Here is a 16,412-nt window from a genome sequence, read left to right on the forward strand (position 1 = left end):
GCTTGCATTTTCTTCATATTGGCAGTAAACATGATACATGTGATTTAAGAGACTTTTTGCGGTGTGGTATTTTTACACTTCTACTTTATTAAAGGAAATTTCATAAAAACTGGGATTTTTAGATTTCTGTTGCTACCACTTTTCTGGGTTTCCTAGCAGTGCTTTTCTTTAAATGGAAATGCAATCAGTCCTTACTTCATGGTGCCTTCAGTGTTTCTTTCAGGTCTGACCACTAAGTCTAAGAGTCACCTCCTCAGTAATTCGTAAAAAAATTATTGTTCCCGCCCCCTTACTACATGTGGATTCATGCACTTAGATACACCTCTTTGCCTTTATTGCCATATTACTGGGGTTTTCTGTACTTTACGCCCAGGAATTGTTCTTGGATTACAAGAACTTGTATGGCTGGTCTGATTCACTGCTTTCACTAGCACTAGAATTCAAAATAGCTGATTCAGAATCAGGCTGATTCTGACTTTGGTGTTAATGATGTAATAGTGTTGACTCTGAGCAAAATTGATCCTGTTTCCCTGATATGTGGGGTCATGTCTGCTTTACAGGTGCAGGTGCAGATGTTCAATTGCAGCTCCTGCAAATCTGTGGAAGCATTAAATAGATGGAGTAGTCCAGAGTTAGCTACTGAAACAGTTTTAGAGGTTGCAACCAGTACCGCACTAAACATCTCCTGGCTGCACCTCCCTTACTGGTCATACTTGCACTTAGCTAAAGGTAGCAAGGTTAAATACATAGAGCTTGTAGTTCCATCTCTGCCATCAGCGTGCATACACTCTGAGTGAGATGAGTCCTACTGGTATTTATTTTAGAGAAATTATCTTTAGGTTTACGTGCTTATCAAGATGAGTCCTGTTGGTATTTATTTTATAGAAATTAACTTCAGTTTCCCCACAGGAATAAAGATTTTTCTGTACTTTTAGAAAATTTATGGCAAAGTTGATTTTAAAAATCTTGTGTCTAAATTTGTCATTGGCCTTTGCATAATTGTGATGTCTTCAGGAAAGCCACTATACTGAAGCTAGAGACCAAAAGCAGCCCTGGTACTAGATCAGGGAAATGGAGAAGAATGTGTGGCCCTTAGCTCACTCCTTCTAACAGTACACATGCCAGTCATGTTACACCACTGCTCATGGTCCTGGCAACCTGTCAGTTCCATATTTTGCTCAGCACCATGGTTTATGAGCTTTTACCTACCCACACAAACTCCTCTTACCTACAGTAGGTGTGCACAGAAAACTCTGTGTTTTGGATACTCAGCAGAAAACTGACAGTAACATAAGGGAGGGTTGGTGGGTTTTTTTGTTTCTTTTTTTTGCAGGAGGAGGTGCCTATACTGCCTTCCAAACTGCATGTGTGAAGTATAGTAAATAGATGGGTTAAAAAAATCATAATTCAAATCTCTATAGTGGTACTGATCAGATCTCTGTTTCTGTAGCAATGAGAACCAAAGGTGGCCTTTTAAGGCTCACAGTTCTTCTACCAATTTCCAGTTCTGCTTCAGGATTCTTAAAGTATTAGAGTGCGTGCTTTAAACCCACAAAACTTACCTTTACCTAATTTTCACCATTCTAACCTAAGTTTCCACGGAAACAGGGTTGAAAAAGCTGCTGGTAGCCAGCAGGCAGCCAGCAGCTGAGAGTGAGAACTCTCCTTTGTCACTTTCCACTACTGGATGCCTGCTGCGTGCCAGTGTGCAAAGCTACCTAGGCTTCTAAAATCTGGATTACTTTCAATTTGAGGGGGAAAAATTAAATTAATCTACTCTTTTCTGTCTTTGGATTGTCACAGTAAATTCCAGGAGGGCAAATGGGCTAATGAGTCCTGATCTGTTCGGTTACATTGAGCCCCACATAACCAAAGCTTTGCCAACCAACTCGGCCTCTCCTTTCATAATTTCCATGTTTTAAAAGCATTCTGTCTCAATTTTTTTTGTCTGTGCATGTGTACATGCATATTGTGGTACCTTAATTCTCTGTATCTATTTCTCTACATATTTATGAACCTTTTTTGCATACAGTATAATCGATGTACAAAATTCCCTTTTTTTCCTGTATACTTAGGGAACATTTCTGAATGAACACATTATAAACTGATCCTCGGTTAAATATTAGGAGTAGGATGTGAATGGAGATGGCTTTTAACCAGAAGTAGATTATAGCTGCGGGAAGACTAAAGGGTCTATTTGGTCAAGACTCATACAAAACTGAGATAAGCATGCACAACCTGACAAGATCAGATTAGATCCTTCCCCCACGAGTGCTTTTCCCATAAATATTTATCTACTTTCTATTATAAATAACCAGGAAATGAAAAAGAAGGATAGATTCCTTTTTAAAAATAGCCTAGAAATAGAAATGCAGCTTCAAATCTTATGGGTAATGATATTTAACGTATGCAGTACATTCCAATACTAGTTGCTATTTTTTAGATGGGAGTAAAGTACTGAAATTCTTTGTGGCAGCTACATAAATCAGCATCATTTATCACCAAAAAAAGAACTTTGTACATATGTGAAATTTTACCTACTACTGGGTACCTTAGAATTAAATTGCTTATCACCTATGAGAGAATAGGTGTTGACAGAGCCAGCACTGCTGTATTTTTAAGCTTGCCTGAGGCAACATAGCTGGCATTGAAGTTAAGCTTGGCATTTTTTCACCCTGTCCCTCCTCCCTTCAGCCCAAGTGAATGCTCACTTCATCAATGAGAAACACAACTGACTTGCCTGCCAGATGCAACAGAGATCCATGAATTCACATCTATTCTGCAGATCTGTGTTTCATTCAGATTGTCAATACTTTGACTTCACTTGTTCGTGTAGTAGTGTTAAGGGGTAAAAATCTGAAGCTGGGCATGTGCCACTAATTCAGAAGGGCATATTTGTTGGTGATACATTCATCAGAACCTGTGTGGATTGCCTTTCTGCTATAATGAAAAATAGCTCTTTAGCTTTGAGATTTAAAAACTTAAAAATGTACAGAATAAGATTTTTACATTCATCTTTGATGGTAACGAGCGTGCACTTTTTAAAACACTTCAGTGTCACATAAGAATAATATTAGTACTTTAAAAATCTCAAGATGAAAAATGTAAGTCCTTTTTTCTTTTTATTATAAATCTTTTTTTTCCTCTAGCATTTTACGATGGGATAATGAGACAGATGTCTCTCAACTGGAAGGACATTTTGACATTGTTATGTGTGCTGACTGGTAAGTACATAAAAATCATAAAACTCATGTTAGAAAAATAGCTTTGCTGGAGTAATTGTACTGTGCTGCTTGCTGATGGCTAAGCAAAGTCAACAAATGAAGCACAAAGCCACCTTAACCTCAACAAATTAATATTCATCTCCATGTGACAGTTATAAGGTAGTCTTCTATCACACAGTAACTTCTACCACATTATTTCCCAAAGATTGATTTTGAGAAGCATTTCCATTTTCTGGAATTGCCTCTGTTTCATGCTTGACGTATCAGTAAATGGACGACTTAGGCAAATTGCAAATAATTATGGCTCAGTGAGGAACAGTCTGGAGAAAAGGGAGTTTATCAACACAAACAGCTCAATTAGCTTACTTCTTAGGAAAGATCTGACTATTGATATAAGGGGATATATTTTTTGCTCCCTGGAATGTCTTTCCAGGGAAAAAGAGATTTTCAAACCTCTTTTTCCCCACCACCACATTCTGTTCTTTAAATCAATTTGACATCAATATTTGTAGATATAGGCTTTATATTATTTACACAGGCATATGTTAATTATAAGATAATTCATAGTAAGGAAAATAAGAGTACTGCACTTAATTTATGAAAAGGTAGATACATGTTGCACTATGGTGGATTGTTTAATAATTTATGCAAATAGATTTGATTATTGGCACAACCCTTTTCTGATACGGCATTTGCAGGATTGTGCTGTGCTATATTTGCTGTGTGCTAGCTTTAAAAATGGTACATTATTAATAATTTGTGTTAAAGAAATGCAGACAGTGTAAAAAAAAAGAGCTGTGCAAATTTTATTTAGGAGAGTAGATATTTTAAAACAAATCTGTTTTCCCTTCATGGATATTTGCTCTTGACCCTTTAAATGTCTACAACAAAAAAAAGAGCTGTTTATGTTTTGTGACACATAACTGTTGTGAGAGACCAAATTCTGAAAAAATGGACTTGCTAGGACAGCTCAATTCAGCAAATTTCTGTACCTTATTAAGAAATAGTTAAAGGAAAAAGCGAAGAGAAGTATGAAGCTGTCTATTGTCTTTTTAAACAATGTTCTTTTTTAAGTGGCTTCTTGTAAGATATTCCCCTAACGCCTTTTTTTTCCCTTTCATATTTTTCAAACTCTTCTTATTTCAGAAAAGTTATTGGTTTTGTATAGCACTGGAGAAAATGTATTTAGTGATCTTTTTGCCATTTTCTAATACCTATTTGTTGACAGAATGCAACAGTGCTTTGTTTCTCTCAGCATTTAATTTCTGAAAAGTTCTTTGTTCCCAAAAAGGACAGAGAAGGGTTTCTAACTAATCGCTGATAATGTGCCTCAGAGATGCATCATCTGATTAAAATAAGGAGCTAAACAACACCATATGATTTCAGCAAGTAATTTAGTAAATGCCTTCCTCACCAAATATTAGAATGGATACTCCAGGTTTCATTGCACAGATGAAGTTAATGCTGGACAGGATTAGGTCAGATTAAGTATGAAAGTCAGATCAGAGTGCTGGCGGACATGAGCAGGAGGGCAGCAGTCTTCTCGGAGGCTTAGACAAGGCTCACATATGGATGTTCTCCAGATTATGTGGGTGAAGCAAGGTCTTGCCAAGAGATTTAGAGTTAAATTTGTTCTTCACACAAATATCAAAACAACCTGGCTGTGCCTTCTCTTGTATTCTTGATACTCACACCATGTCATCCTATTTGTGCTGGGAGTACAGCAGAGTGGAGCAAGACTTAAGTTGTTTTTTTCAGTAATATTCGTGCCTAATACTCCTCCCAGTCTGTTTGGAAATAGTGTAGTTTCTTTAGGAAACAAAGAATCAAACATGACAGGTAAAATACATAATGCATTTGCAATCCCTGCATTTTGTACATATATTTTGAAGCACTTAAGATGCAGGTAAGTGTATAAATATTTATAGATTTCTAAAAAATAAATAGAAATGTGCAGGTTCACTTAAAGTATGTGGTTTTATTCACAAATTATCTGCATTTTCTTATTGCAGGTGCCCATATATATATAGTTTAATAAGCATGAAAATCCCTTCATTGTTTGTTTCTTTTAGAAATCATTCTTTTAGTTATGGACACTAGGTTTTCTGATACATGAAAAGGCTGGGGAAAGAAATGTTCCGTGCTTTATCAAACTCAAATCATCTTTTCATTTTCATGTACTTCTCTTCCGAGATATAGAATCGGTTTGAGAACAGTTGGCAGGATTTTTGCTCTCTGAATTTTTTGGGCTACCATTGAAGAGGAAAAAAAAAAAATCCCTTTTCTTCTAGCTCCTCGGCTGAAACCTGAAGTATGCAGTGATAAAAACAGATAGAATAGATTGCATTTAGTTTAACACCATCATATAGCTCATTGTCAGTCAATAAAATCTGAGATTAGAACAGAGAACTAAAAAGCAAAAAATCGGAGTTCGAATATTAGGTACATGGATAAATTTTTATTGAAGTACTTCCAGCAAGGGTGATATTGTCTGATTCTCTGAATAGCTAACCAGTGGTACTGCTTGATCCCATTTACATGAAAACAAGCTCTATTCATAAACATATTCCAAATCCACATGGAGATTCAAGGAAAAATGTACATGATTACAGCAAGCAGGGATATGTTTATATTCATATATTTACAGTCAGACTTCCATAAACCTTGTGTGCAGGAGTGGAAAATAAGTTATTTCCCAGAACAAACAGTCTATTAGTTAACAGCTAAATTTAGTAGCTCAACTAGATTATAAAATAAATAAGAGGCAAACTGTGAAAGCTAGCCATTATTTAACCATTCAGGATTTTGACAATAAAAATAGTTTCATGGTTCAGCAGGTCCGAAATAATTTGTAAAATTGTAAAATGTCAACTATGAGATAAAAATAATAAGAAAAAAATCTTGGTGAGGCTACACCTGGAAGGAGGATACAGTGAAAAAATACTGAAATAACAGAATCTTTAAAGCATATCCACCCATCTCATATTTTTGAGGGGGAATTTTAAGGCCAGGTGAGGGCTCCCAGAATTTTTGACTTTCATTTGACCTACACTTGTGGATATAAAGTCATACAGGTGCTGGAATTGTGAGTATGAATAGAAGAGGCGAAATAACAGATGCCTCTATTGACAGGCCAAAACAAAGACTCTTCCACAGCTCTTGTGAGCCTCAAATTTCTGATTATTAAAATAGCGTATGTACTTTTCTTTACTGAGAAAAAAATTTCTGAGATTTTTAATCCAAAGAGAGAGTCAAAGCCAGCACTGAGACAATAAAAAAATCATTATCTTTTACTTTATTGTAAAACAAGTTTTCACAAATAATTTAATGTAGAGGTGGTATAAGGTCTATACCCCCATATTGTTGAAAATGCATAATATTTATTATTTACTTACAATAATTCTATTCTTAAAGTTTGGCACATGCATAAGTGTTCACACGACAGAGGCCAGGGGGAGCTATCCCACATTACTTTCACTGCTGAGATTTTTGCTGAAGTCATGGGGAGTTGTGTCTTCGCCAGGAATGTAGAACTGAACTGAAAGTATTCTTTAAATACCTTACAATACCTTATTTGTCTCTGTTAGTTTATTGCCAGAATGCAGTAAGGCCTCTGTCCTTCTTCCTTTTAAACTTATTATTCTTTTCAGGCCTGATTTCTTGCACACTCTTTCAAGTGCATTGGAACCTGACCACATGGAAGTAAGGGGTTTTTTCAGTTTGTATCATCCATGTAGTTGAAGGCAAACAAAAGGATAAATGACTCTACACATTAAACACTACACATTTAATAATGTCTGAAGTACACCTGTAAACCCAGGTCTTTTAACAATTGCAAAGCATGCAAAAAGAAAAATAAGTTCAGCATAAAACAAATATCACCATGAAGCAAACTGAGAATCTACTTGGGTTTTTTATTTGTTTCGTCGTAGCTTACTGTTACTTTTTTTTTGATGGTAATTTAAAATGTAAAAAAAAAAAAAAAATAAGAGAGAAGAGAGGTGACAAGGTTACCTGCCTGTTCATCAAGATTTCACAGGTTAAGAGCATTGCCTAAACAAAGACCAAATCATCAACTGTGTTCTCACCTCTCTACTGCTGTGATTCAAAACTTCCTTGTGACCCAAGAAAACCTTGCTATTCCTGTCCTGAGCTACTGCTTTCACAGTGTCCTCACTACATAAACATGAGATATTACCACTAAAGTAATGGCAAGCTAAGCCAAATTTAAACTGAGGTGTGAGAACTGAGTGTGAATGGTTTGGAACAATACATTATCTAATTTTACTGAGTGGTTCACAGAATCACAGAATTGTTAGGGTTGGAAGGACCTCTGGAGATCATCTAGTCCAACGCCCCTGCCAAGGCAGGGTCACCTAGAGCAGTTTACACAGGAACATGTGTGCTGTGAGCTTTGAAGGATGCTTTTGGGTACATTTTCAGTAGGCTGTGGTAATAATTAGTCATATAAATTCTACTGGTAAGAGAAATTGTGTGACTAAATCCCCTTGTGTGGGCCAAATCCTGTGCTGTTCCTGTCTACAGCATAGATTATCTAATAACTTCTTCAGCATTTTCCTCATTCAAAGCATCCCCTGACTCAGGTGGAGGATAGAGATGTTTCCTGGAGTCACTGCATTGCTTTAACACTGCTTCCAGTCTTCTCTGCTCCTTCTGGTCAGAGTGCATGGCTCACAGAGCAACAGCTTGGAAATCACAATATCAAACTGTGTTCGATTAAGTAGGTTGTGTCCCAGGCCTTTTGGAGGGCAGGGACAACTTGGGGCAACTGTCTCAGGTTATCTAGGTTTCCTAAGGTAAGAGGGCTAAGAGTCTACCTCCCATACCACCAAAATGTCAGCTGGGGTTGGACAGAAAAGGTATTATTGAAGTTGTCTAATTTAGCAGGTCATGTAACCCTTTAAAGTTCTCACACACTCAGTTCACAGTTTTTGGTGGGCAAAGGCCTGTAGTTCTCATTGAGAAGGAACAAGATTGGTAGCAGCAGTTGTGCCCCTATCTCATTGTAAGAAGAGAGAATGGTATTCAGGTCCATGAAAAAGAGATTTTAACACTGGTAAGCTGCCCCAAGATTGTGTTTCCACTACACTGCTTTCAATAATAAAAATAGTATAAATGCACTTTTCATTTGGAATGTACTTCTGTTTACACAGGATCCCAGGAAGTCTTAAATGTGTGAGTACTTGTGATGATGTGGAAGAAAATTAATTACTTTTAGCTATTCTTTTGGGAGAGTAATCATGTATTCCACTTCTTCTGCGGGTGGTTAAGTTCCCAGTGAAGTAGTGTCTTAGGACATCTATCTGTATAGGGATCAACCTGAGGTGAATGTCATTAAAACACCCAAGAGACATCAGATATAAGAGCTGCTCTTTCAATGAATTGAATTTAACTCACATTTTTTCAATAAGCTTCTTCCAGTAAGATGAATCAAGGCTGAGGGGGAGCCATCATGCCAATTGCACAAGTTTAAATTTTCTTGTGAGCCAGGCTCTCAGAGAAGCTGATAGCTAGTACTTCATATTCTTGAGAAGAAATTCAGGTCATACTTCTCTATTAAATGTTCTTTAAGATGTGTATGGATACCCATTCTACCATATTTTCTCAACAATATGAGGTTCTGCCAGTTTTTATGGATGAAATTTGGTCACGTAAAGTTTTCTTATAGACTTGTTTGTTTATTTATTCCCCGGTAGCAAAAATTCACAGCTCTTACACAGCTACTTGACTCTATGATATGTAATATTATATTCTCCTTGGTAGCTGTGGAGTGTCTAAATATCCACACATCTTCTGTTCTTGATGAGAGGCCTGTGGTTGGTAGATTACTTTTTCTCTCTTCAGAGTTTCCATATATTCTTCACGTTCTTTTAGAATTTCTAACCTGGAAAAAAAAATTACCTACATCTTTTCAGAAAAGAAGTTTGAGAATAAAGGGAAGGGGAGTATAGGGAAAAAACCTTAGAGAATGGACAAAATGCCATGTAGTGTTAAACTTGAACTTGATACAAGCTGGGAAGCAGTTTTATTACAGAGAAAATGTGGGGGAAGAAAAAAAGAAGAAAAAAAAAATCACATTATCTGCGGCCTGCTTGATAGAGTTTCTTATCTGAATCACCAATATAAATGCAGCCCACAGTAGTAAGGACTGAAAGGCATCAGTTGCTATCAGATGGTTGTTCACTAACCATTGTAAATGCACTCATCCACAGTAACTACATGTCCACAAATATCTAGTCAAGAGTGATTGGCACCCTGGTTGCCACTATTAGTATATACATTAAGGTACTGAGGGGCATGAAGAATGAATTATCCCCTCAAATCATGAGGTAATCACGCCAAAATAGGGCTGAGCATGTTGGCAACATTGCATGGGAAAATTGACTCTGCTGCTATCCTTGCGGGACCCATGCTGGAGATGAAGGATTGCACTCTTGAGAGATGACAACCCTGTACAATCTGGGCCATTGTATTTGAACAGTGTTTGAGAGAGAGAGAGAGAGTAAGATCCTGTAAATCTTTATGGGGATAGATAGAGATAGATATATAAATATAACAAATGTGCATAATAAGTAAGAATTAATGCCAAAACTGTGAAGGTAAAAAGGAAAAAAAATACCCTTAATAGTAACACCTGAAATACACTAGAAAACACTTTTAAAAACTTCCAGTCCCCTTGTATAAAAAACCATGTAAAATGCTAACTTTTTATATTGATCCTCATTTCTGATACAGTACTATTTTAATAGCTAGCATGTATGATCAGTGAATTTCAGCTATATAAAGAGCTGTTTCATGCTGCTAATTTAGCTTTGGTTTAGATTGTATTTCATTTTATGTATTTCTAATGTTAAAAGAGCCTGCACTGGATAGAAATATAAACCACAGTTTCTCTTTTACAGCATTGTGTAAACATATGTAATTAGCCTTGTACTTATCTGCATTAGTATCATTAGAATTGAAAACCCATTTTAATCTGGATTCTGTTCTCTTCTCAATGTCAGCCTGTTTCTGGACCGGTACAGAGCTAGCCTTGTTGATGCAATAAAGAGATTACTCCAACCCAGTGTAAGTATGTTTCTATTTTCTCCTGAACACTGGCTTCAGAATAATTAGTCTGTGCACAATGATTGAGAGAGTAATGGAATGGCAGGATTAATGTCATGTAATACTTTAATACTTATTATGTCCAACTTCAATTGAGTCTTCTAATCTATCAGATTCTTTCCTAATCATAAACTAGGAAACTTCTTATACTTGGCCTTCTGATAAGGAACACAGTGGGTAGTAAAATAAATGAAACTGCTTCAAAGATAGCGTCAGATTATTTTTATCAAAGCGTTTCTCAAGTATTTTCCTTTGATAATAATGTCTTCATATTAAAGTAAAATACAGTATTGAAAGTTTTTATGTTGGCTTCTGTCATTTTTAATCCCTTCAATTGTAACGTTTGTCATTGTGTATTTATTTATTCTGAAAGAATATTTTTTCTTTTCATTTATGTTTATTTAAAATGAAAAAAACCCTTATACATATACTGTGGCTTAAAATATTTTTCCATTGAGTAAGCTCTGCGTTTACATGTTTTATACCTTAGAAAATAGCGAAATTGTGCTCTTCATAAAATGATTATATGTTCTATGAGTGTCACTCAGGAAATATTTTATTGATCTAAATCTGTTAGTCTGTTTAAATCAGAGAGACCTACAGGCAAAGAAAAATCTGGTATATGCATATATAAAATATATATATTATATCTATAATCTCAAATCTCAAAAAAAATGGAAGATGGCAAAATTAGAAAAGGAGAAAACATGAAGTAATTGGTCTAAGTAGGAGTTTGAGACAGGAATTTTCTCCCTCATGGTTAACATCCAAATCTTCCAATAAAGTAAACTTTCCATTTCAAAACAAAAGTATTTCCTGCTAGCAATGCATTCTCCAAATTTTATTTAAAATTTAATATTTTACTTTTTGTACAAGAGATTTTCTCTGTAAAAGAAATAGAAGACCCAAACATGCAAAGGCTTAAGAAACTGAGTCATTTTAGTAATGTTAGTAATCCCATTCTTTGCTTAGAGTGATCAGGTTTCTATTCTTGGTTCTATCATAGACTTTCCTGAGTGACCTAAGGCAAGTTACTTAAGACTGAATTATTTTAATGAGCTGTGGGGCAAAGCTGCCAGGAAGACAGGAGACAGTAGCCACCCTGAGGAAAAGGTTACCCAGATATTTCTGTCAGTGGCAATAAGGAGAGGTTAAGCAGCTCCTGCCCAGAGTGACGTGTTCTGAATTTTATGATGTACCAATGTTTGTCCAAGTGCAATAATTTTTGGGACCATGGGTGATCTGGAACACAAAGTTGATCCCAGTTAAAAAAAATACAAAAGGATTTTTTTTCAGACCAGATCCATGTCAGAAACTGGTTCTTCAGGTATTCTCATAGGCCACTGTACTGGCTCCATGGAAGCACGCTGGGGAAGAAAAGCATGAGTGGCAAGAAAAGTGTAGAAGAGATGCACTGGTAACTGTGGCCTGGTTGGAGCCTCTGGCTGGAGTGGAAGAAGAGCTGTTAGTTGCTTTCTCTCTTGCTTATAGTTAAACATGGTCTGGTGCTCTGTAGTGCCAAAAACACATATGCACATATGTCTGTATATGCATATACAGACACACATTCTTTAGCTGGGCTGATTAGCCAACCAGAGAATTTGATTTAAAAGGCAAGGTGGCCTGAATTTTAAGTAGTGTTGCCATCTAGGCAACAATCTAGATAATTTAGGAATTGTTAACCTGAATTTAAACCAAAACTGGCCTGACTTTTTCTTTTTAACTCCAGTCAGTTTATTCAAATTCATTACAGCCTTTGTTTTTCAGGGCATATGAGCTACAGTCTTTGTGAACATAGGTGGAGTAAAGGGAGATGGCTTTTTGTTGCCTGTCTTCCTAGTCTTGCTTGCTTCAGGACATTGCGATTAATAGCACAGGCTGTATTAATAGCATAGCATTTATTTGCTGTGCATTTTAGGCCATGGTTCCTATTTCTTATCAGCAAAGCTAGCTTAAGAAATTCTTGCTCCTTGCAGGAATTTCTGTTGTAGAGTTTTGGACCACTATCCAAACTGTATTTTTAACTAAACTCAGTTGCCTAATCCACTTTATGAATGGCTATATGGATGGATATCCATTTATGGCATGGCCTTGCAAATTACTGTAATTCATAACTAAGAGGACAGCAAACTGTGGGGTAGAAGTTGGGAGTACAGGCACCTTAAATGAGCTCTTTTGTCCAAAAATTACATGTTCAACAGAGGTGTCTTCAAGCATATGCTTTCGTGGTTTAAAAGACCCAAATAAAAGCATATACTCATTTGAGATCCCAAAAGAAGATACAGTCACAAGTACAAAATAGTTATCAATTTTGCTGTTCTTGTTAACCTGTATAAATCTAAGGATAACACCAGAGGACACTTTACTAAACAACACTATACTTTGGCTTTTAAAGGAAAAAGAAATTAATAGTGAACTCATTTACCAGTTGCAATGATTAAGAATAGCTTATGGGCATTAGTTTATGCTCAAGCTAAGGCATAAACTTCTTCAATTAAGTTCACTCTTCTACATTAATTATTTTGTCTCAAATTTAGAAGTTGCATTTCCTTTTTGGTTTAGAAGAGTCTGGGGAAAATAATAACCAACAATACCATAAGAAAAAGTGGAGTAAACAGAAAATTACAGGTATCTTTGCAAAGCTGTCTTGAAGAAGAAATTCAGAACACATAATCTATTCTTACTGCTAGTTTAAAATTCATCTGTGGTATTTCCTTTTTCATTAAGGATGTTATTTGTGGCTATTAGAATCCTTATGGCACATCCTTATGATGTGTTTTGGGTAACTTTTTGGTTTCCTTGGCACAGGACTGGTTATTTCAGTCATCTGATTCATAGTATTGACCCCATGGACAGTTGTATTGGCATAGGAAGACAGGACCAAAAATTCACAGAGGCAGAAATAAGCAGTTCTCAGAGTTACTGAGGGCTGAAATTTCTGTCTGAATTTGTCACAGAGGCAGATGTCACCTGTAAACCAATTCAAAGAATTAGGCATAGAAATTCTACATCAAACAAACTTACCTTGAATGGCTTTATTTTATTTCTCTCAAGCTACTTGAATTGATATGCCAACATTTAGCTTTATTTTTTATATCATTAAAATATACTTTAAATTTCAATCTCAGAATAAGCATTTGTTTGTTTGCATATTTCCCTGATTAAGAACAGTTTTTTGTCAAAGCTTTGATTCTTCTGAGGCCTATCCATTCAAAATCCCAATGAAGTCAATGGGATGCTGTTGAGTTGTGATTAGTACCAGCAAGTAAGACTGGTACATTTAATGATGATGATGAGTAAACTTGGTCATAGTCACATCCAAAATATGAACTTCTGTCCCATTGTCTTATTGTAGCATTTTACTGACCCTTCAAACTATTATAACTGACGTTTTGCTCTGAATTTTGGTCCCAAATTTAAAGGAAGTATTTTCTCGGCTGAGGAAAGGCCATTTTGAACTTTAAACCTCATCCTTTAAACATTATCCCGGGAGATACTTTTGAATTAGAATTAAACTTGGGATAGTCAATGAAGAATAGAATCAGGTCAGTGGTCTACTTTTTTTATTGTACAGTAACCAAGATATGAAATTCACATTTCTTTTATAATTGGAAATGTGACTGAAGCCCTACAGCAGGTAGCAGAATCACAGAGATCAGGCAGTTGCCAAAACAGTGCTTTCAACCCAGATTATTATAGACCAGAATTGAACACAGTACCTACCAGTTTTGAGATTATTGTGGTATTAAACTTTAATCATGATTTCTTGTTTTTTATCAGTGAGGGCAAGAGCCTCAAGTATTTTAGATGCACACTGAAGTCAGCAGATGAATGGGCTTTTACACTGACTAAGGAGCTGGCCAAAAGTAACTGTGTAGTGATTTCCATAAAAGGCCATTCCCCTTTTTTAAAGTTATTTCTAGATTTTCTCGCTGAGTTTAAGAGATATTTCATACGGATATTTCGTACATTCTATTTTACTGTATTTCTCTTTCAAATTTAATTGGAAGTAGTCTACAGAGAACACGAGAAGGAATGACCACATGGACTGTTGACTCCAGATGTGAAGGTGTGCTGCTGTCTGAGCACTGCTTCCTCATCAGAACTGCTGGATCAGTGACCAATGTAGAGTGTGCAGCCCCCTTTCATGAGGTTTAGTCATATCTGAGGTCCCCATGAATCATGTAGTCAGTAAGCCCTGGGTGAGGGACATGTGATCATTACAGTGATCATAGGGATGAGGGACTCAGAGAAGTCTCATCTTTCTTATGCCAGGAAGAGTCTCTGCAGAACAACATTCTGGGGAGCGTGAGGTGGCAGCAGGAGCAGGAAGTTTCTCAGCTGAAGGCTCCCTTTGCTGCCCACTTCTGTTTGATGACATTAAAGCATGCCAGGGATATGAGGGAACCGAACATGAATTTCCTGTGTTTAATGTTTTTCATCCTGAGCTGAGCCTATATTCAGACCAAGCATTTACATAAGCAATTCCAGTGCCTTCGACAAGAGTTACACCCCTTTGCACCTCATATTTAGCCATAGAGTTAAAGTTACAGCTACATAAATGAACAGAAGTTGAGTTGCTTTAGATATTGCCCTAAATCTCCTTTGTGCTTAAATTTCCCGTGAGAAAGATGAGGATAACACTACTTCCCTATCTCACAGAGAGATGTTGTGAGAATAAATATAGTGCTGTGGTATTAATGGTTGGAATCTTTTAAGTACACACTGGTACGGTATGTATTGATGTAGCGTTTTTATTGCTGTTTCACTGTGCATTATTTTGGTGTACATATGCATGTGTGAGACAGAGATTTGTTTCCTATTCTTCTCTCTAAGTATCTGTGTCAGCGTTGTAACTGTCCTGAATTCCTATTGAAATTCTCTGTACTGATCACCCTTTTCCTGTGGTATACAGATTACATTTTCTCAAGCTAAATATACTTCTACAGCATCTAATCCTTTTATAACTTTTTTAGTTCCCTAAAAACATTTTTTTTCTTTTCAGTTGATTACAGCACCTCACAAATTAGTCTTAGCTCTCATTAACATAAAAGTTAAATACAGGAACTCACAGTAAACTTTGTGGCTCCCCTCAGTGTGATATGCTGTTGGCTCATATTAACCTTTGTTTACAGCTCTTTAACCACTTTTCTTTCCATGTGACAGAACACAGAATTCAGCCAATTAGAATTAATTATTTTTGCAAATAAGATTTTGAGAGTTGCTCTATCAAGTAGGTTAGGTTTTGGGCAAGTACTTTGCACAGGGTGTCTAAAATATATCAGTTCAAGGTACAGTCATGTTTGTTTTCTTAAATACAGAAGGATGAACAAAAAATTAGGTAATGGACCATAATATGTTGCCTGGGCATCATAAATGGCCTGATCATCTTGCAAGAACCTGAATTAGTATTCAAGAACATTAATTTCTGCTTTAAATGCAGTTTACCACTTTAAGGTCAAATTTAGTTGCACTGCTCAGGTAGTTTAAAATATCTTTGAAAAATTAATGATCAGGTCTGATTGGCCTCCCATTTGCCTTGTTTTATACTGTTGTAATTCCACTGACAGGGAATGGGAGGTAGTCTTCTAGTGTGAGAGAGAAAAAAGAAAATCATTATTTACAGTCTTTGCTTCGTCATGAGCTAACAAATGGATTTTTCATTGAGTGTATGTTTTGTCTGCTTTTTCTGTTTTATTTTGGTAATCCACAGACATCATTATTATATGAAAAGAGGCAGTTGGGAGTTTTCTAAAGGAAATATTTATTTATTACTTTCTAGATTGCATTTGTTTAATCACAGAAATCTTGCATATTTTGAACAATTACTTGTTACCATATTTTAGTATTTTACCAAGAGAACAATTGACTTTTCCAGCTTAAGCATATTAAAAGCTTAGTCAGGTGTATGTTATATCTGGTTCCCTTCCAGTTTTAAAAATGTATAAGTTCTCTTTTTAATGTTCCAGGGAAAAGCAATGGTATTTGCTCCACGCCGAGGGAATACTTTAAACCAGTTTTGCAATCTAGCTGAAAAAGCTGGTTTCTCTATCCAAAGAC

General features: G+C 36.2%; 1 protein-coding gene across 1 annotated transcript in view; it reads left to right on the plus strand.

The window, feature by feature from the left end:
* Positions 1–16,412, plus strand: part of CAMKMT (calmodulin-lysine N-methyltransferase) — a 214,784-nt gene that overhangs the window by 190,250 nt on the left and 8,122 nt on the right. Inside the window, exons 8-10 of the mRNA XM_032682717.1 lie at positions 3,150–3,224; positions 10,250–10,313; positions 16,322–16,412. The exon at positions 16,322–16,412 is cut by the window's right edge and continues 41 nt beyond it. Coding sequence (XP_032538608.1) covers positions 3,150–3,224; positions 10,250–10,313; positions 16,322–16,412 — 230 coding nt within the window. The remainder of the gene's footprint in view (positions 1–3,149; positions 3,225–10,249; positions 10,314–16,321) is intronic.

This window comes from Chiroxiphia lanceolata, chromosome 3, assembly GCF_009829145.1.
Source record: "Chiroxiphia lanceolata isolate bChiLan1 chromosome 3, bChiLan1.pri, whole genome shotgun sequence".
Classification (NCBI taxonomy): Eukaryota; Metazoa; Chordata; class Aves; order Passeriformes; family Pipridae; genus Chiroxiphia; species Chiroxiphia lanceolata.